The sequence below is a fragment of the Oncorhynchus clarkii genome, chromosome 32, assembly GCF_045791955.1.
Source record: "Oncorhynchus clarkii lewisi isolate Uvic-CL-2024 chromosome 32, UVic_Ocla_1.0, whole genome shotgun sequence".
NCBI lineage: Eukaryota > Metazoa > Chordata > Actinopteri > Salmoniformes > Salmonidae > Oncorhynchus > Oncorhynchus clarkii.
Genome location: NC_092178.1, coordinates 8,422,495 through 8,439,371, shown reverse-complemented (window position 1 = coordinate 8,439,371; position 16,877 = coordinate 8,422,495). Strand labels below are relative to the sequence as shown.

The 16,877-nt window shown below is 47.2% G+C and overlaps 1 protein-coding gene across 2 annotated transcripts in view; it reads right to left on the bottom strand.

Moving 5' to 3' along the window:
- LOC139391632 (protein 4.1-like) overlaps positions 1–16,571 on the bottom strand; it is a 113,991-nt gene extending 97,420 nt beyond the window's left edge. For both annotated transcript variants that reach the window (XM_071139017.1, XM_071139018.1), the window contains exon 1: positions 16,445–16,571. In XM_071139017.1, coding sequence (XP_070995118.1) covers positions 16,445–16,463 — 19 coding nt within the window. In that variant the 5' untranslated portion in view covers positions 16,464–16,571. The remainder of the gene's footprint in view (positions 1–16,444) is intronic.
- Between the last annotated feature and the right edge of the window lie 306 nt (positions 16,572–16,877).

Below are 16,877 nucleotides of genomic sequence, written 5' to 3'. Positions count from 1 at the left end.
CGGGTGGTGTAGGTGTCCTGGAGGGCAGGTAGATTGCCCCCGGTGATGCGTTGTGCAGACCTCACTACCCTCTGGAGAGCCTTACGGTTGTGGGCGGAGCACTTGCCATACCAGGCGGTGATACAGCCCGACAGGATGCTCTCGATTGTGCATCTGTAAAAGTTTGTGAGTGTTTTTGGTGACAAGCCAAATTTCTCAGCCTCCTGAGGTTGAAGAGGCGCTGCTGCGCCTTCTTCACAACGCTGTCTGTGTGGGTGGACCATTTCAGTTTGTCCGTGATGTGTACGCCGAGAAACTTAAAACTTTCTACCCTCTCCACTACTGTCCCGTCGATGTGGATAGGGGGGTCCTCCCTCTGCTATTTCCTGAAGTCCACGATCATCTTCTTTGTTTTGTTGACCTTGAGTGAGAGGTTATTTTCCTGACACCACACTCCAAGGGCCCTCACCTCCTCCCTGTAGGCCGTCTCGTCGTTGCTCTTAATCAAGCCTACCACTGTAGTGTCGTCTGTAAACTTGATGATTGTGTTGGAGGTGTGCATGGCCACGCAGTCGTGGGTGCACAGGGAGTACAGGAGAGGGCTGAGAACACACCCTTGTGGAGCCCCAGTGTTGAGGATCAGCGGGATGGAGATGTTGTTTGTACCCTCACCACCTGGGGGTGGCCCATTAGGAAGTCCAGGACCCAGTTGCACAGGGCGGACGAGTTTGGAGGGTACTATGGTGTTAAATGCTGAGCTGTAGTCGATGAACAGCATTCTAACATAGGTATTCCTCTTGTCCAGATGGGATTGTGCAGTGTGATTGCGATTGCGTCGTCTGTGGACCTATTGGGGCGGTAAGCAAATTGGAGTGGGTCTAGGGTGTCAGGTAGGGTGGAGGTGTAATGATCCTTGACTAGTCTCTCAAAGCACTTCATGATGACGGAAGTGAGTGCTACGGTGCGGTAGTCGTTTAGCTCAGTTACCTTAGCTTTCTTGGGAACAGGAACAATGGTGGCACTCTTGAAGCATGTGGGAACAGCAGACTGGGATAGGGATTGATTTAATATGTCCGTAAACACACCAGCCAGCTGGTCTGCGCATGCTCTGAGGATGAGGCTAGGGATGCCGTCTGGGTCGGCAGCCTTGTGAGGGTTAACACATTTAAATGTTTTACTCACGTTGGCTGCGGTGAAGGAGAGCCCACAATCCTTGGTAGCGGGCCGTGTCGGTGGCACTGTATTGTCCTCGAAGTGAGCAAAGAAGCTGTTTAGTTTGTCTGGGAGCAAGACATCCGGGTCCACGACGGGGCTGGTTTTCTTTTTATAGTCCGTGATTGACTGTAGACCCTGCCACATACCTGTTGTGTCTGAGCGGTTGAATTGCGACTCTACTTTGTCTCTATACTGACGCTTAGCTTGTTTGATTGCCTTGCGGAGGGAATAGCTACACTGTTTGTATTCGGTCATGATTCTCGCCTTGCACTGATTAAAAGCAGTGGTTTAGCGCTTTCACGGGAATAGGGTGCCAATTGGGACGTAGCCCAGGTCTACCGTTCAGCCTCTCCCTGCTCTGTCTCCTCCACTCTCAGCTGCTCAGTAGTTAGTAGAGCCATAATTACCTTCAGCACTATAATCGAACAGTAAAGTAATAAACAGTGACTCCCTCCCCAGCGCTGCTCATGGGCTCAGAGCATAGGCAATAGGCTATAGACTAACCAAGTAGAACATTGGGTCATTCTACTCTTATTATAGTGCAGTAGACATATTAGGTCTGCATTACATTACTTTACATTACTTTACATTACTTTACATTACATTACTTTACATTAATTTGCGTTACTTTACATTACATTGCATTACTTTACATTACTTTACATTACATTACTTTACATTACATTACTTTGAACACTGCAAAGAGAGTGCTGAATTCTGAAGCACACTACTATAACCCTTCTGTGTGTGTCTAAATGAGTCGCTTTGAAAAAGGGTTGGTGGCAAAGACGAAAACACAGGAAGTGTCTACTTCCTGCATTATCAAAAGTGACACCTCGGTCTTCTGTCCATGGTGTGTGTGAATCACAGGAGGTTGGTGTCACCTTAATTAAGGGAGGACGGGCTCGTGGCAAAGCCTGGAACGGAATCAGCGGAACGGTATCAAATAGATCAAAAAACGTGGTTTCCATGTGTTTGATGCCATTCCATTCACCGTTACTATGAGCCGTCCTCCCGTCAGCAGCCTCCACTGGCGTTGATGTGTGCTACGTGTGTGTGTGTGTAATGTGTATGCGTGTGTGAGTGGTTAAAAAACTACTACACAAAGATACATTTCTGTGGTAAATAGCTTGAAGGACAAAGAACCAGTTCAGAATCTCAGATTAGTCGTGTCATCATCATGCTAGCTGTCATGGCGCCTTCGTTGGTTTCCTGTTTTCTTTGACTACTGACTACTGCTTCCCCTGACCAGTAACACCACTCTACTGACTACTGACTACTGCTTCCTCTGACCAGTAACACCACTCTACTGACTACTGACTACTGCTTCCTCTGACCAGTAACACCACTCTACTGACTACTGACTACTGCTTCCTCTGACCAGTAACACCACTCTACTGACTACTGACTACTGCTTCCTCTGACCAGTAACACCACTCTACTGACTACTGACTACTGCTTCCCCTGACCAGTAACACCACTCTACTGACTACTGACTACTGCTTCCTCTGACCAGTAACACCACTCTACTGACTACTGACTACTGCTTCCCCTGACCAGTAACACCACTCTACTGACTACTGACTACTGCTTCCTCTGACCAGTAACACCACTCTACTGACTACTGACTACTGCTTCCCCTGACCAGTAACACCACTCTACTGACTACTGACTACTGCTTCCCCTGACCAGTAACACCACTCTACTGACTACTGACTACTGCTTCCCCTGACCAGTAACACCACTCTACTGACTACTGACTACTGCTTCCTCTGACCAGTAACACCACTCTACTGACTACTGCTTCCCGTGACCAGTAACACCACTCTACTGACTACTGCTTCCCTTAACCAGTAACACCACTCTACTGACTACTGACTACTGCTTCCTCTGACCAGTAACACCACTCTACTGACTACTGCTTCCTCTGACCAGTAACACCACTCTACTGACTACTGCTTCCCTTAACACCACTCTACTGACTACTGACTACTGCTTCCTCTGACCAGTAACACCACTCTACTGACTACTGCTTCCTCTGACCAGTAACACCACTCTACTGACTACTGACTACTGCTTCCCCTGAACAGTAACACCACTTGACTGACTACTGCTTCCCGTGACCAGTAACACCACTCTACTGACTACTGCTTCCCCTGACCAGTAACACCACTCTACTGACTACTGACTACTGCTTCCCCTGAACAGTAACACCACTCTACTGACTACTGCTTACCCTGACCAGTAACACCACTCTACTGACTACTGCTTCCCCTGACCAGTAACACCACTCTACTGACTACTGACTACCGCTTCCCCTGGCCAGTAACACCACTCTACTGACTACTGCTTCCCCTGACCAGTAACACCACTCTACTGACTACTGCTTCCTCTGACCAGTAACACCACTCTTCTGACTACTGCTTCCCTTAACCAGTAACACCACTCTACTGACTACTGACTACTGCTTCCTCTGACCAGTAACACCACTCTACTGACTACTGCTTCCTCTGACCAGTAACACCACTCTACTGACTACTGCTTCCCTTAACACCACTCTACTGACTACTGACTACTGCTTCCTCTGACCAGTAACACCACTCTACTGACTACTGCTTCCTCTGACCAGTAACACCACTCTACTGACTACTGACTACTGCTTCCCCTGAACAGTAACACCACTTGACTGACTACTGCTTCCCGTGACCAGTAACACCACTCTACTGACTACTGCTTCCCCTGACCAGTAACACCACTCTACTGACTACTGACTACTGCTTCCCCTGAACAGTAACACCACTCTACTGACTACTGCTTACCCTGACCAGTAACACCACTCTACTGACTACTGCTTCCCCTGACCAGTAACACCACTCTACTGACTACTGACTACCGCTTCCCCTGGCCAGTAACACCACTCTACTGACTACTGCTTCCCCTGACCAGTAACACCACTCTACTGACTACTGCTTCCTCTGACCAGTAACACCACTCTTCTGACTACTGCTTCCCTTAACCAGTAACACCACTCTACTGACTACTGACTACTGCTTCCTCTGACCAGTAACACCACTCTACTGACTACTGCTTCCTCTGACCAGTAACACCACTCTACTGACTACTGCTTCCCTTAACCAGTAACACCACTCTACTGACTACTGACTACTGCTTCCTCTGACCAGTAACACCACTCTACTGACTACTGCTTCCTCTGACCAGTAACACCACTCTACTGACTACTGACTACTGCTTCCCCTGAACAGTAACACCACTCGACTGACTACTGCTTCCCGTGACCAGTAACACCACTCTACTGACTACTGCTTCCCCTGACCAGTAACACCACTCTACTGACTACTGACTACTGCTTCCCCTGAACAGTAACACCACTCTACTGACTACTGCTTACCCTGACCAGTAACACCACTCTACTGACTACTGCTTCCCCTGACCAGTAACACCACTCTACTGACTACTGACTACCGCTTCCCCTGGCCAGTAACACCACTCTACTGACTACTGCTTCCCCTGACCAGTAACACCACTCTACTGACTACTGCTTCCTCTGACCAGTAACACCACTCTTCTGACTACTGCTTCCCTTAACCAGTAACACCACTCTACTAACTACTGACTACTGCTTCCCCTGACCAGTAACACCACTATACTGACTACTGCTTCCCCTGACCAGTAACACCACTCTACTGACTACTGCTTCCCCTGACCAGTAACACCACTCTACTGACTACTGACTACTGCTTCCCCTGAACAGTAACACCACTCTACTGACTACTGACTACTGCTTCCCCTGAACAGTAACACGACTCTACTGACTACTGCTTCCCCTGACCAGTAACACCACTCTACTGACTACTGACTACTGCTTCCCGTGACCAGTAACACCACTCTACTGACTACTGCTTCCCGTGACCAGTAACACCACTCTACTGATTACTGACTACTGCTTCCCCTGACCAGTAACACCACTCTACTGACTACTACTTCCCCTGACCAGTAACGCCACTATACTGACTACTGCTTCCCCTGACTAGTAACACCACTCTACTGATTACTGACTACTGCTTCCCCTGACCAGTAACACCACTCACTGACTACTGCTTCCCCTGACCAGTAACACCACTCTACTGACTACTGCTTCCCCTGACCAGTAACACCACTCTACTGACTACTGACTACTGCTTCCCCTGACCAGTAACACCACTCTACTGACTACCGCTTCCCCTGACCAGTAACACCACTCTACTGACTACTGACTACTGCTTCCCTGAACAGTAACACCACTCTACTGACTACTGACTACTGCTTCCCCTGACCAGTAACACCACTCTACTGACTACTGCTTCCCCTGACCAGTAACACCACTCTACTGACTACTGCTTCCCTGACCAGTAACACCACTCTACTGACTACTGCTTCCCGTGACCAGTAACACCACTCTACTGAATACTGACTACTGCTTCCCCTGACCAGTAACACCACTCTACTGACTACTGACTACCGCTTCCCGTGACCAGTAACACCACTCTACTGAATACTGACTACTGCTTCCCCTGACCAGTAACACCACTCACTGACTACTGCTTCCCCTGACCAGTAACACCACTCTACTGACTACTGCTTCCCCTGACCAGTAACACCACTCTACTGACTACTGACTACTGCTTCCCCTGACCAGTAACACCACTCTACTGACTACCGCTTCCCCTGACCAGTAACACCACTCTACTGACTACTGACTACTGCTTCCCTGAACAGTAACACCACTCTACTGACTACTGACTACTGCTTCCCCTGACCAGTAACACCACTCTACTGACTACTGCTTCCCCTGACCAGTAACACCACTCTACTGACTACTGCTTCCCTGACCAGTAACACCACTCTACTGACTACTGCTTCCCGTGACCAGTAACACCACTCTACTGAATACTGACTACTGCTTCCCCTGACCAGTAACACCACTCTACTGACTACTGACTACCGCTTCCCCTGACCAGTAACACCACTCTACTGACTACTGCTTCCCCTGACCAGTAACACCACTCTACTGACTACTGCTTCCCCTGACCAGTAACACCACTCTACTGACTACTGCTTCCCGTGACCAGTAACACCACCCTACTGACTACTGACTACTGCTTCCCCTGACCAGTAACACCACTCTACTGACTACTGCTTCCCCTGACCAGTAACACCACTCTACTGACTACTGACTACTGCTTCCCCTGACCAGTAACACCACTCTACTGACTACTGCTTCCCATGACCAGTAACACCACTCTACTGACTACTGACTACTGCTTCCCCTGAACAGTAACACCACTCTACTGACTACCGCTTCCCCTGACCAGTAACACCACTCTACTGACTACTGACTACCGCTTCCCGTGACCAGTAACACCACTCTACTGAATACTGACTACTGCTTCCCCTGACCAGTAACACCACTCACTGACTACTGCTTCCCCTGACCAGTAACACCACTCTACTGACTACTGCTTCCCCTGACCAGTAACACCACTCTACTGACTACTGACTACTGCTTCCCCTGACCAGTAACACCACTCTACTGACTACCGCTTCCCCTGACCAGTAACACCACTCTACTGACTACTGACTACTGCTTCCCTGAACAGTAACACCACTCTACTGACTACTGACTACTGCTTCCCCTGACCAGTAACACCACTCTACTGACTACTGCTTCCCCTGACCAGTAACACCACTCTACTGACTACTGCTTCCCTGACCAGTAACACCACTCTACTGACTACTGCTTCCCGTGACCAGTAACACCACTCTACTGAATACTGACTACTGCTTCCCCTGACCAGTAACACCACTCTACTGACTACTGACTACCGCTTCCCCTGACCAGTAACACCACTCTACTGACTACTGCTTCCCCTGACCAGTAACACCACTCTACTGACTACTGCTTCCCCTGACCAGTAACACCACTCTACTGACTACTGCTTCCCGTGACCAGTAACACCACCCTACTGACTACTGACTACTGCTTCCCCTGACCAGTAACACCACTCTACTGACTACTGCTTCCCCTGACCAGTAACACCACTCTACTGACTACTGACTACTGCTTCCCCTGACCAGTAACACCACTCTACTGACTACTGCTTCCCATGACCAGTAACACCACTCTACTGACTACTGACTACTGCTTCCCCTGAACAGTAACACCACTCTACTGACTACCGCTTCCCCTGACCAGTAACACCACTCTACTGAATACTGACTACTGCTTCCCCTGACCAGGTCAAAGAGCCCAATGGAGGTCAAAGAGCCCAATGGAGGTCAAAGAGCCCTATGGAGGTCAAAGAGCCCTATGGAGGTCAAAGAGCCCAATGGAGATCAAAGAGCCCTATGGAGGTCAAAGAGCCCTATGGAGGTCAAAGAGCCCAATGGAGGTCAAAGAGCCCAATGGAGGTCAAAGAGCCCAATGGAGATCAAAGAGCCCTATGGAGGTCAAAGAGCCCTATGGAGGTCAAAGAGCCCAATGGAGGTCAAAGAGCCCTATGGAGGTCAAAAGTGGTGCACTATAAGGAATCCACAGTAAACGGATTCCATATACAGTCGTCAGTGAAGTCAGAGGGATAAAGTTAGGGTCTTACGGTAACTGTTTAGATTCTATTCAAAACACACGTGAGCATCGAATACTCCACAAATATCCATCCACATTGACAGGGCTGTAGTGGAGCAGGTCGAGAGCTTCCAGTTCCTCGCTGTCCAAATCAATATGGACTTCATTAAAATGGTCCACACACCCACACAGTCGTGAAGAAGGCGCGATAGCGATAGCGCCTCTTCCCCCCTCAGGAAGTTGAAAAGATTTGGCATGGGCCCTCAAATCCTCAAAAACTTCTATAGCTGCACCATTGAGAGCATCTTGACTGGCTCCCATCACTGCTAGGTGTGGAAACTGCACCGCCCTCGATCGCATGGCGCTACAGAGTGTGGTGCGGACAGCTCAGTACATCCCTGGGACTGAGCTCCCTGCCATCCAGTACCTCTATATCAGGTGAAAGGAAGGCCCAGAAAATTGTTAAAGACTCCAACCCCCCAACCCATAGACTATTCTCTCTGCTTCTGGACGGGTACCGGGACCGGTGCATCAAGTCTGACACCAGCGAGCTCCTGAACAGATTTTATCCCCAAGACTTAAGACTGCTAAATATGACCCTGCATTGACCCTTTTATTTTTGCACTGACTCCATTGATTACTTTTTGCTAATCCAATCCGTTTTCCACCTTGATTCAACGTCATCCCACTGGGTCAGAGGAGAGGAGTTCTTTGACATGAGGGCTTTGACCTTTGCCCTGTTTACCAGGCCATAACACAAGCACACTCTGACTCTGAAATAGCACCCTTTTCCCTATGTAGTGCAGGATTTTTTTGACCAGGGCCCATTTGGTAACCCATAGGGCTCTGGTTCAAACGTAGTGCACTACAAAGGGAATAGGGTGCTATATTGGGACACACACTCACTCAATATACAGACATCCTAACCACCCACACTCAATATACAGACACCCTACCACCCACGCTCAATATACAGACCTCCTACAACCCACGCTCAATATACAGACACCCCACCACCCACGCTCAATATACAGACACCCTACCACCCACGCTCAATATACAGACCTCCTACAACCCACGCACAATATACAGACACCCCACCACCCACGCTCAATATACAGACACCCCACCACCCACGCTCAATATTCAGACCTCCTACAACCCACGCTCAATATACAGACACCTCACCACCCACGCTCAATATACAGACACCCTACAACCCACGCTCAATATACAGACATCCTACAACCCACACTCAATATGCAGACACCCCACCACCCACACTCAATATACAGACACCCTACCACCCACGCTCAATATACAGACACCCTACAACCCACGCTCAATATACAGACATCCTACAACCCACACTCAATATACAGACATCCTACAACCCACACTCAATATGCAGACACCCCACCACCCACACTCAATATACAGACATCCTACAACCCACACTCAATATACAGACATCCTACAACCCACACTCAATATGCAGACACCCCCCCACCCACGCTCAATATATAGACATCCTAACCACCCACGCTCAATATACAGACACCTCACCACCCACACTCAATATACAGACACCCTACCACCCACGCTCAATATACAGACACCCTACAACCCACGCTCAATATACAGACATCCTACAACCCACACTCAATATACAGACATCCTACAACCCACACTCAATATGCAGACACCCACCACCCACACTCAATATACAGACATCCTACAACCCACACTCAATATACAGACATCCTACAACCCACACTCAATATGCAGACACCCCCCCACCCACGCTCAATATATAGACATCCTAACCACCCACGCTCAATATACAGACACCTCACCACCCACACTCAATATACAGACACCCTACCACCCACGCTCAATATACAGACCTCCTACAACCCACGCTCTATATACAGACATCCTACAACCCACGCTCAATATACAGACACCCTACAACCCACGCTCAATATACAGACACCCTACAACCCACGCTCAATATACAGACCTCCTACAACCCACACTAAATATGCAGACACCCACCACCCACGCTCAATATACAGACATCCTACCACCCACGCTCAATATACAGACACCCCACCACCCACGCTCAATATACAGACATCCTACCACCCACGCTCAATATACAGACACCCCACCACCCACACTCAATATACAGACACCCTATAACCCACGCTCAATATACAGACACCCTACAACCCACGCTCAATATACAGACACCATGCCACCCACGCTCAATATACAGACACCCTACAACCCACACTCAATATACAGATACCTAACTAATGAATGCATCAAATGGAGTTTAGTTGATACACTCCCTTAGGAGGGGTCACAGCAGGTCAGAATGTTATCTACACGGGGATAAGCATGGCAAGATCTTCCACTGGAACTGACTATGTGTCTGTACCCATTCTACCATTCTGTCCCATTCCCTCCATTCTTTCTCATTCCACCCATTCTGTCACATTCCCACCATTCTGTCCCATTCCCACCATTCTGTCCCATTCCCGCCCTTCTGTCCCATTCCCTCCATTCTGTCCCATTCCCGCCCTTCTGTCCCATTCCCTCCATTCTGTCCCATTCCTTCCATTCTGTCCCATTCCCTCCATTCTGTCCCATTCCCTCCATTCTTTCTCATTCCCCCCATTCTGTCCCATTCCCACCATTCTGTAACATTCCTTCCATTCTGTCCCATTCCCACCATTCTGTCCCATTCCCGCCCTTCTGTCCCATTCCCTCCATTCTGTCACATTCCCACCATTCCTTCCATTCTGTCCCATTCCCTCCATTCTGTCCCATTCCCACCATTCTGTCCCATTCCCTCCATTCTGTCCCATTCCCTCCAGTTTGTCCCATTCCCTCCATTCTCTCTAATTCCTTCCATTCTCTCTCATTCCTTCCATTCTGTCACATTCCCTCCATTCTGTCACATTCCCTCCATTCCCTCCATTCTGTCCCATTCCCTCCATTCTGTCTCATTCCCTCCATTCTGTCTCATTCCCTCTATTCTGTCCCCCACGGAATCCAATTAAAATAACATGTTTTGTTTGGATACTATCGTATCAATGGACCAATGGCAGCTCAATGAATGTAGAACAGCTCTTGGATAATGAAGCTGAAAGGGTACTTCAGATACTGAGGGAACAACGAAGGGTCCAAGGGCCCAGATCTGGGACTCAACATGAGGGAAGTGTATTCATATCATTAGAGAAGAGGTCTGTTTTAATACACGCTGTGTGTGTTTGATTAGAATCACAGTTCAGGGAGCAGTATTAGCAGTATTTCTACAAAGTTTTCAGATACAGAGTACCCCTGAGAGTTCTGCGAGGGTCGCTTACAAGGCAATGTTTGGGAAATCAGCTGGCAGCGAGAGAGAGAGAGAGAGAGAGAGAGAGAGAGAGAGAGAGAGAGAGAGAGAGAGAGAGAGAGAGAGAGAGAGAGAGAGAGAGAGAGAGAGAGAGAGAGAGAGAGAGAGAGAGAGAGAGAGAGAGAGAGAGAGGTTTGCAGCCCCCCAGGAAGTGAGAGAAGGAAAGGGCTAATGTCATGCGGTGCTGCATGAAGCTGGCAGAACAGTAGAGAATAAACTACTGATGGAACTAGAGGTATTCGTGGGACCACCCGAACCCAGACCACCACGACTGGGTTGGCGCCGGAATTCTGTAGTTAACCCTCGGATCAGGAGTAGGGTCCTCCTCTGTGGCCTCAGACCTTAGGTCTGTGTGAAAATATGAAATACCAACCGGACACGAAATTAGATTTGAATAGTTTAGTTCTTAAACAACATAAAGGCAAATTTGACACTTTTACATTTTAGTCTCTTAAATAATTGTTGGGGGGGGGGCTCTTTCATTACACCAAATATGTCCAAAAATGATTTTGTGACAAACAGCATATCCGCTTTGTGAAAACTAACTGCACTCTGCAGGTGACAAGGGACGTTTTTCGATGTGAAAAAGAAACTGAAGGCAAAAGACTGGAGGAAAAAATGGAGGGAAAATACTCTGCATGAAGTTATGTAGCCTCAGTAAAAGGTTATGTAGCCTCAGTAATAGGTTATGTAGCCTCAGTAACAGGTTATGTAGCCTCAGTAACAGGTTATGTAGCCTCAGTAACAGGTTATGTAGCCTCAGTAACAGGTTATGTAGCCTCAGTAACAGGTTATGTAGCCTCAGTAACAGGTTATGTAGCCTCAGTAATAGGTTATGTAGCCTCAGTAACAGGTGATGTATCCTCAGTAATAGGTTATGTAGCCTCGGTAATAGGTTATGTAGCCTCTGTAATAGGTTATGTAGCCTCAGTAACAGGTAATGTAGCCTCATTAATAGGTTATGTAACCTCAGTAATAGGCCTATTGTTCTCCATGGTAGGCTATATGTTCTCCACTCCAGATAGTAGGCTATATGTTCTCTACTCCAGACGGTAGGCTATATGTTCTCTACTCCAGGCGGTAGGCTATATGTTCTCTACTCCAGATGGTAGGCTATATGTTCTCTACTCCAGATGGTAGGCTATATGTTCTCTACTCCAGATGGTAGACTATATGTTCTCTACTCCAGATGGTAGGCTATAGGTTCTCTACTCCAGATAGTAGGCTATATGTTCTCCACTCCAGATGGTAGGCTATATGTTCTCTACTCCAGATGGTAGGCTATATGTTCTCCACTCCAGATGGTAGGCTATATGTTCTTCACTCCAGGTGGTAGGCTATATGTTCTCCACTCCAGATGGTAGGCTATATGTTCTCTACTCCAGGTGGTACGCTATATGTTCTCTACTCCAGATGGTAGGCTATATGTTCTCTACTCCAGAGGGTAGACTATATGTTCTCCACTCCAGATGGTAGGCTATATGTTCTCTACTCCAGATGGTAGGCAATATGATCTCCACTCCAGATGGTAGGCTATATGTTCTCTACTCCAGTTGGTAGGCTATATGTTCTCCACTCCAGACGGTAGGCTATATGTTCTCTACTCCAGATGGTAGGCTATATGTTCTTCACTCCAGATGGTAGGCTATATGTTCTCCACTCCAGATGGTAGGCTATATGTTCTCCACTCCAGACGGTAGGCTATATGTTCTCCACTCCAGATGGTAGGCTATATGTTCTCCACTCCAGACGGTAGGCTATATGTTCTCTACTCCAGATGGTGGGCTATATGTTCTCCACTCCAGATGGTAGGCTATATGTTCTCTACTCCAGGTGGTAGGCTATATGTTCTCTACTCCAGATGGTAGGCTATATGTTCTCTACTCCAGAGGGTAGGCTATATGTTCTCCACTCCAGATGGTAGGCTATATGTTCTCTACTCCAGATGGTAGACTATATGTTCTCCACTCCAGATGGTAGGCTAGATGGGGGCGACAGGTTAGCCTAGTGGTTAGAGAGTTGGACTAGTAACCGGAAGGTTGTAAGTTCAAACCCCCCGAGCTAACAAGGTACAAATCTGTCGTTCTGCCCCTGAACAGGCAGTTAACCCACTGTTCCTAGGCCGTCATTGAAAATAAGAATTTGTTCTTAACTGACTTGCCTAGTTAAATAAAGGTAAATAAAAAAAATATGTTTATGTCCTCCACTCCAGATGGTGGGCTATAAGTTCTCTACTCCAGACGGTAGGCTATATGTCCTCCACTCCAGATGGTGGGCTATATGTCCTCCACTCCAGATGGTGGGCTATATGTCCTCCACTCCAGACGGTAGGCTATATGTCCTCCACTCCAGATGGTGGGCTATATGTTCTCTACTCCAGACGGTAGGCTATAAGTTCTCTACTCCAGATGGTGGGCTATATGTTCTCCACTCCAGACGGTAGACTATATGTCCTCCACTCCAGACGGTAGGCTATATGTTCTCCACTCCAGACGGTAGACTATATGTCCTCCACTCCAGACGGTAGGCTATATGTTCTCTACTCCAGACGGTAGGCTATATGTTCTCTACTCCAGACGGTAGACTATATGTCCTCCACTCCAGACGGTAGGCTATATGTTCTCTACTCCAGACGGTAGACTATATGTCCTCCACTCCAGACGGTAGGCTATATGTTCTCTACTCCAGACGGTAGGCTATATGTTCTCTACTCCAGACGGTAGACTATATGTCCTCCACTCCAGACGGTAGGCTATATGTTCTCTACTCCAGACGGTAGGCTATATGTTCTCTACTCCAGATAGTAGACTATACGTTCTCCAGAGAGAGAGAGAGAGAGAGAGAGAGAGAGAGAGAGAGAGAGACAGGGAGAGAGAGAGAGAGAGAGAGAGAGAGTAACCAAGGAGGGTTAAGAGGGAAAGAGAAAGAAAAGAGGATGATCCTCAGTGAAAGTGAGAGATGCAGTCAGCCTGGTAATCTGCTGGCATCATCCTGCCTGCATCCCAAATGGGGCACTACTTTTGACCAGGGTCCATTGGGAATCCCACTATTTAGGGAATAGGTTACCATTTGGGTTGCATCCAGGCTCAGTTTAAACGCTTCTCTGCACTAATGTCACCCGCCCCCCAGACAGAGACATGATGTGGGGAGACGGGTTGCTAAGACTACAGCTTTACGTTGACGCTAGTGGGAAATGTGACATCCATAAGTAGTTAACCATGGCATTCAAAACACAGGGTATATATATATATATATGCACCCTAAGTGGCACCCTATTCCCAGATGTAGTGCACTACTTCTGACCAAAGTCCTATGGGTTTCCCCATGGGGCTCTGGTCAAAAGTAGTGCACTATAAAGGGAATAGGGTGCCACTTAGGACAAAGAAGCTCTCACTGTTCTTTCATGCATTCATTGAAATTGATGCTTCGAGAGACAGACATTTGCGTGTAATAAGCTGCGTTTACAAAATGTGTTAGACAGACCTGCAGCAGCAGGTCTCTCTCTCTCTCTCTCTCTCTCTCTCATGCTCTCTCTCTCTCTCTCTCTCTCTCTCTCTCTCTCTCTCTCTCATGCTCTCTCTCTCTCTCTCTCGTGCTCTCTCTCTCTCTCGTGCTCTCTCTCTCTCTCTCGTGCTCTCTCTCTCTCTCTCGTGCTCTCTCTCTCTCGTGCTCTCTCTCTCTCGTGCTCTCTCTCTCTCTCGTGCTCTCTCTCTCTCGTGCTCTCTCTCTCGTGCTCTCTCTCTCTCGTGCTCTCTCTCTCGTGCTCTCTCTCTCTCTCTCTCTCTCTCTCTCTCTCGTGCTCTCTCTCTCTCTCGTGCTCTCTCTCTCTCGTGCTCTCTCTCTCTCTCGTGCTCTCTCTCTCTTGTGCTCTCTCTCTCTCGTGCTCTCTCTCTCTCTCTCTCGTGCTCTCTCTCTCTCTCTCTCTCTCGTGCTCTCTCTCTCTCTCTCTCTCTCTCTCTCTCTCTCGTGCTCTCTCTCTCTCTCTCTCTCTCTCTGTCTCTCTCTCTCTCTCTCTCTCTCTCGCTCTCCCTCTCTCACTCTCTCTCCCAGTAGCACCACTGGAGTGTCTCCTTATGTCACTCACACCCCAGAAAGCACAAGTGCATGTTGCAAGGAGGCACACTTGTCTCTTGGGACAATGAGAAAAGTTGTGTTTCCTATAAGATAATACTACTTATACCAGTATGTTAAATTATATTCAGAGTAATTTAATTGTACAGTATAGACTAATTCAATTTTAGGAAAATATTTAACTCGATAGAGGACATGTCTCACCTCTCTGGGTTTGTAGGCTACTAGTGAAGGGGCATGATGTGGTGTTTCTTTGAATCAGGTAGACTTGGGTGATGATAAATTAGACAACTTCTCTGTTATGATCTCATGTGTCCCTCCCTATGCAGGTGCTCCATTTTAATAAATCCTTAATAAAGGATATTATCACAGAGGCGATTGGGCTTTTCAATGCCTGGATAATTAAATTAGTATTTTGAAAGCTACACAAAGCCACAGTGAAATGTTAGCAAAAGAGAGTCAAAGAAGAAGACAAAGAGAAAATAAATAAAATAATGTAGGATATCTCATTTTCTCTGTTTAATTGGGACAATAATTAGCCAATCGAGACAATCTTTGATAGTTTGTAACCTTTGATTACATAAATAATTTGATATGAAGGTGAGAATATCTTTATCAACACACGCAGTGTTTTGACATTGACTACAATGTGCTCGGTCCTATTGCGGTGGTCCATTCATAGTTCTTTGATCTGATTGGATCGCTATACAGTCGCGTTTCCCTTTATCCCCAATACACTTGAAATATTTTCCAATATTTGTGAATCAGTAGAAATGTTACATATTTGTTTCAACGTTTCCTATTTGTGAACTTTGCCACGCCGAACACAATGCATACCCTCAAATCAGCAGCCGTATTCTAGATTATTCTATAATTATCTTTATTGTGAGGTGCACAAATCACTTCTATTCTCACGCCTTCGATCAATGAAACGGGTAAACATGTATCGGTTAGAATGCAACGTTGTTTTATAAAATCAATCCGAGCACCGGAGACTTGTCGAGAACAGGCGGACGGCAGGTGTTTAAAGGGTCTGTCTGAAAATGGCGCCGAATGTGAACAAAAATGTCAACATATTTATATCCTCGCGTGCATCGCATCACACAATACATAATCCATTGTTAATGTGCAAAGTTTCACATTGCACTTACCTTTTTCTATATATTTCATGAAAATAAAGAAATACTCCTCAGTGAATATCGACGGTTGGTTGCCTATCACTTTCACGCATTGGATAAACAGAGTGGCAATTCCATGTGTGTTATTATCCGGGCTATGTTTTTTAAAATGTGTTTAGGTTCTAGCAAAAAGGAGGTGGCTTCGTATGCAATGAGATATGTGTATTTATTGCAGTGGCCAATGGGCAACGGGGCAGAGACCAGCCTAATCCAATCAGGCTGGTTCGAGGTTGGTGTTCGATGGCAAGCGCCAAGGCTGCACCATCGTAACCAAGGACACAGATGATGTGTTCATTTGCTAAGAAAATCAATGTATATATTTCCAGGGATAAATGTAGCAGATTATATAACATAGACAAAAAAACAAAACCTACATTGGTTGTAAAGAAAGCACGCAGCCTATATA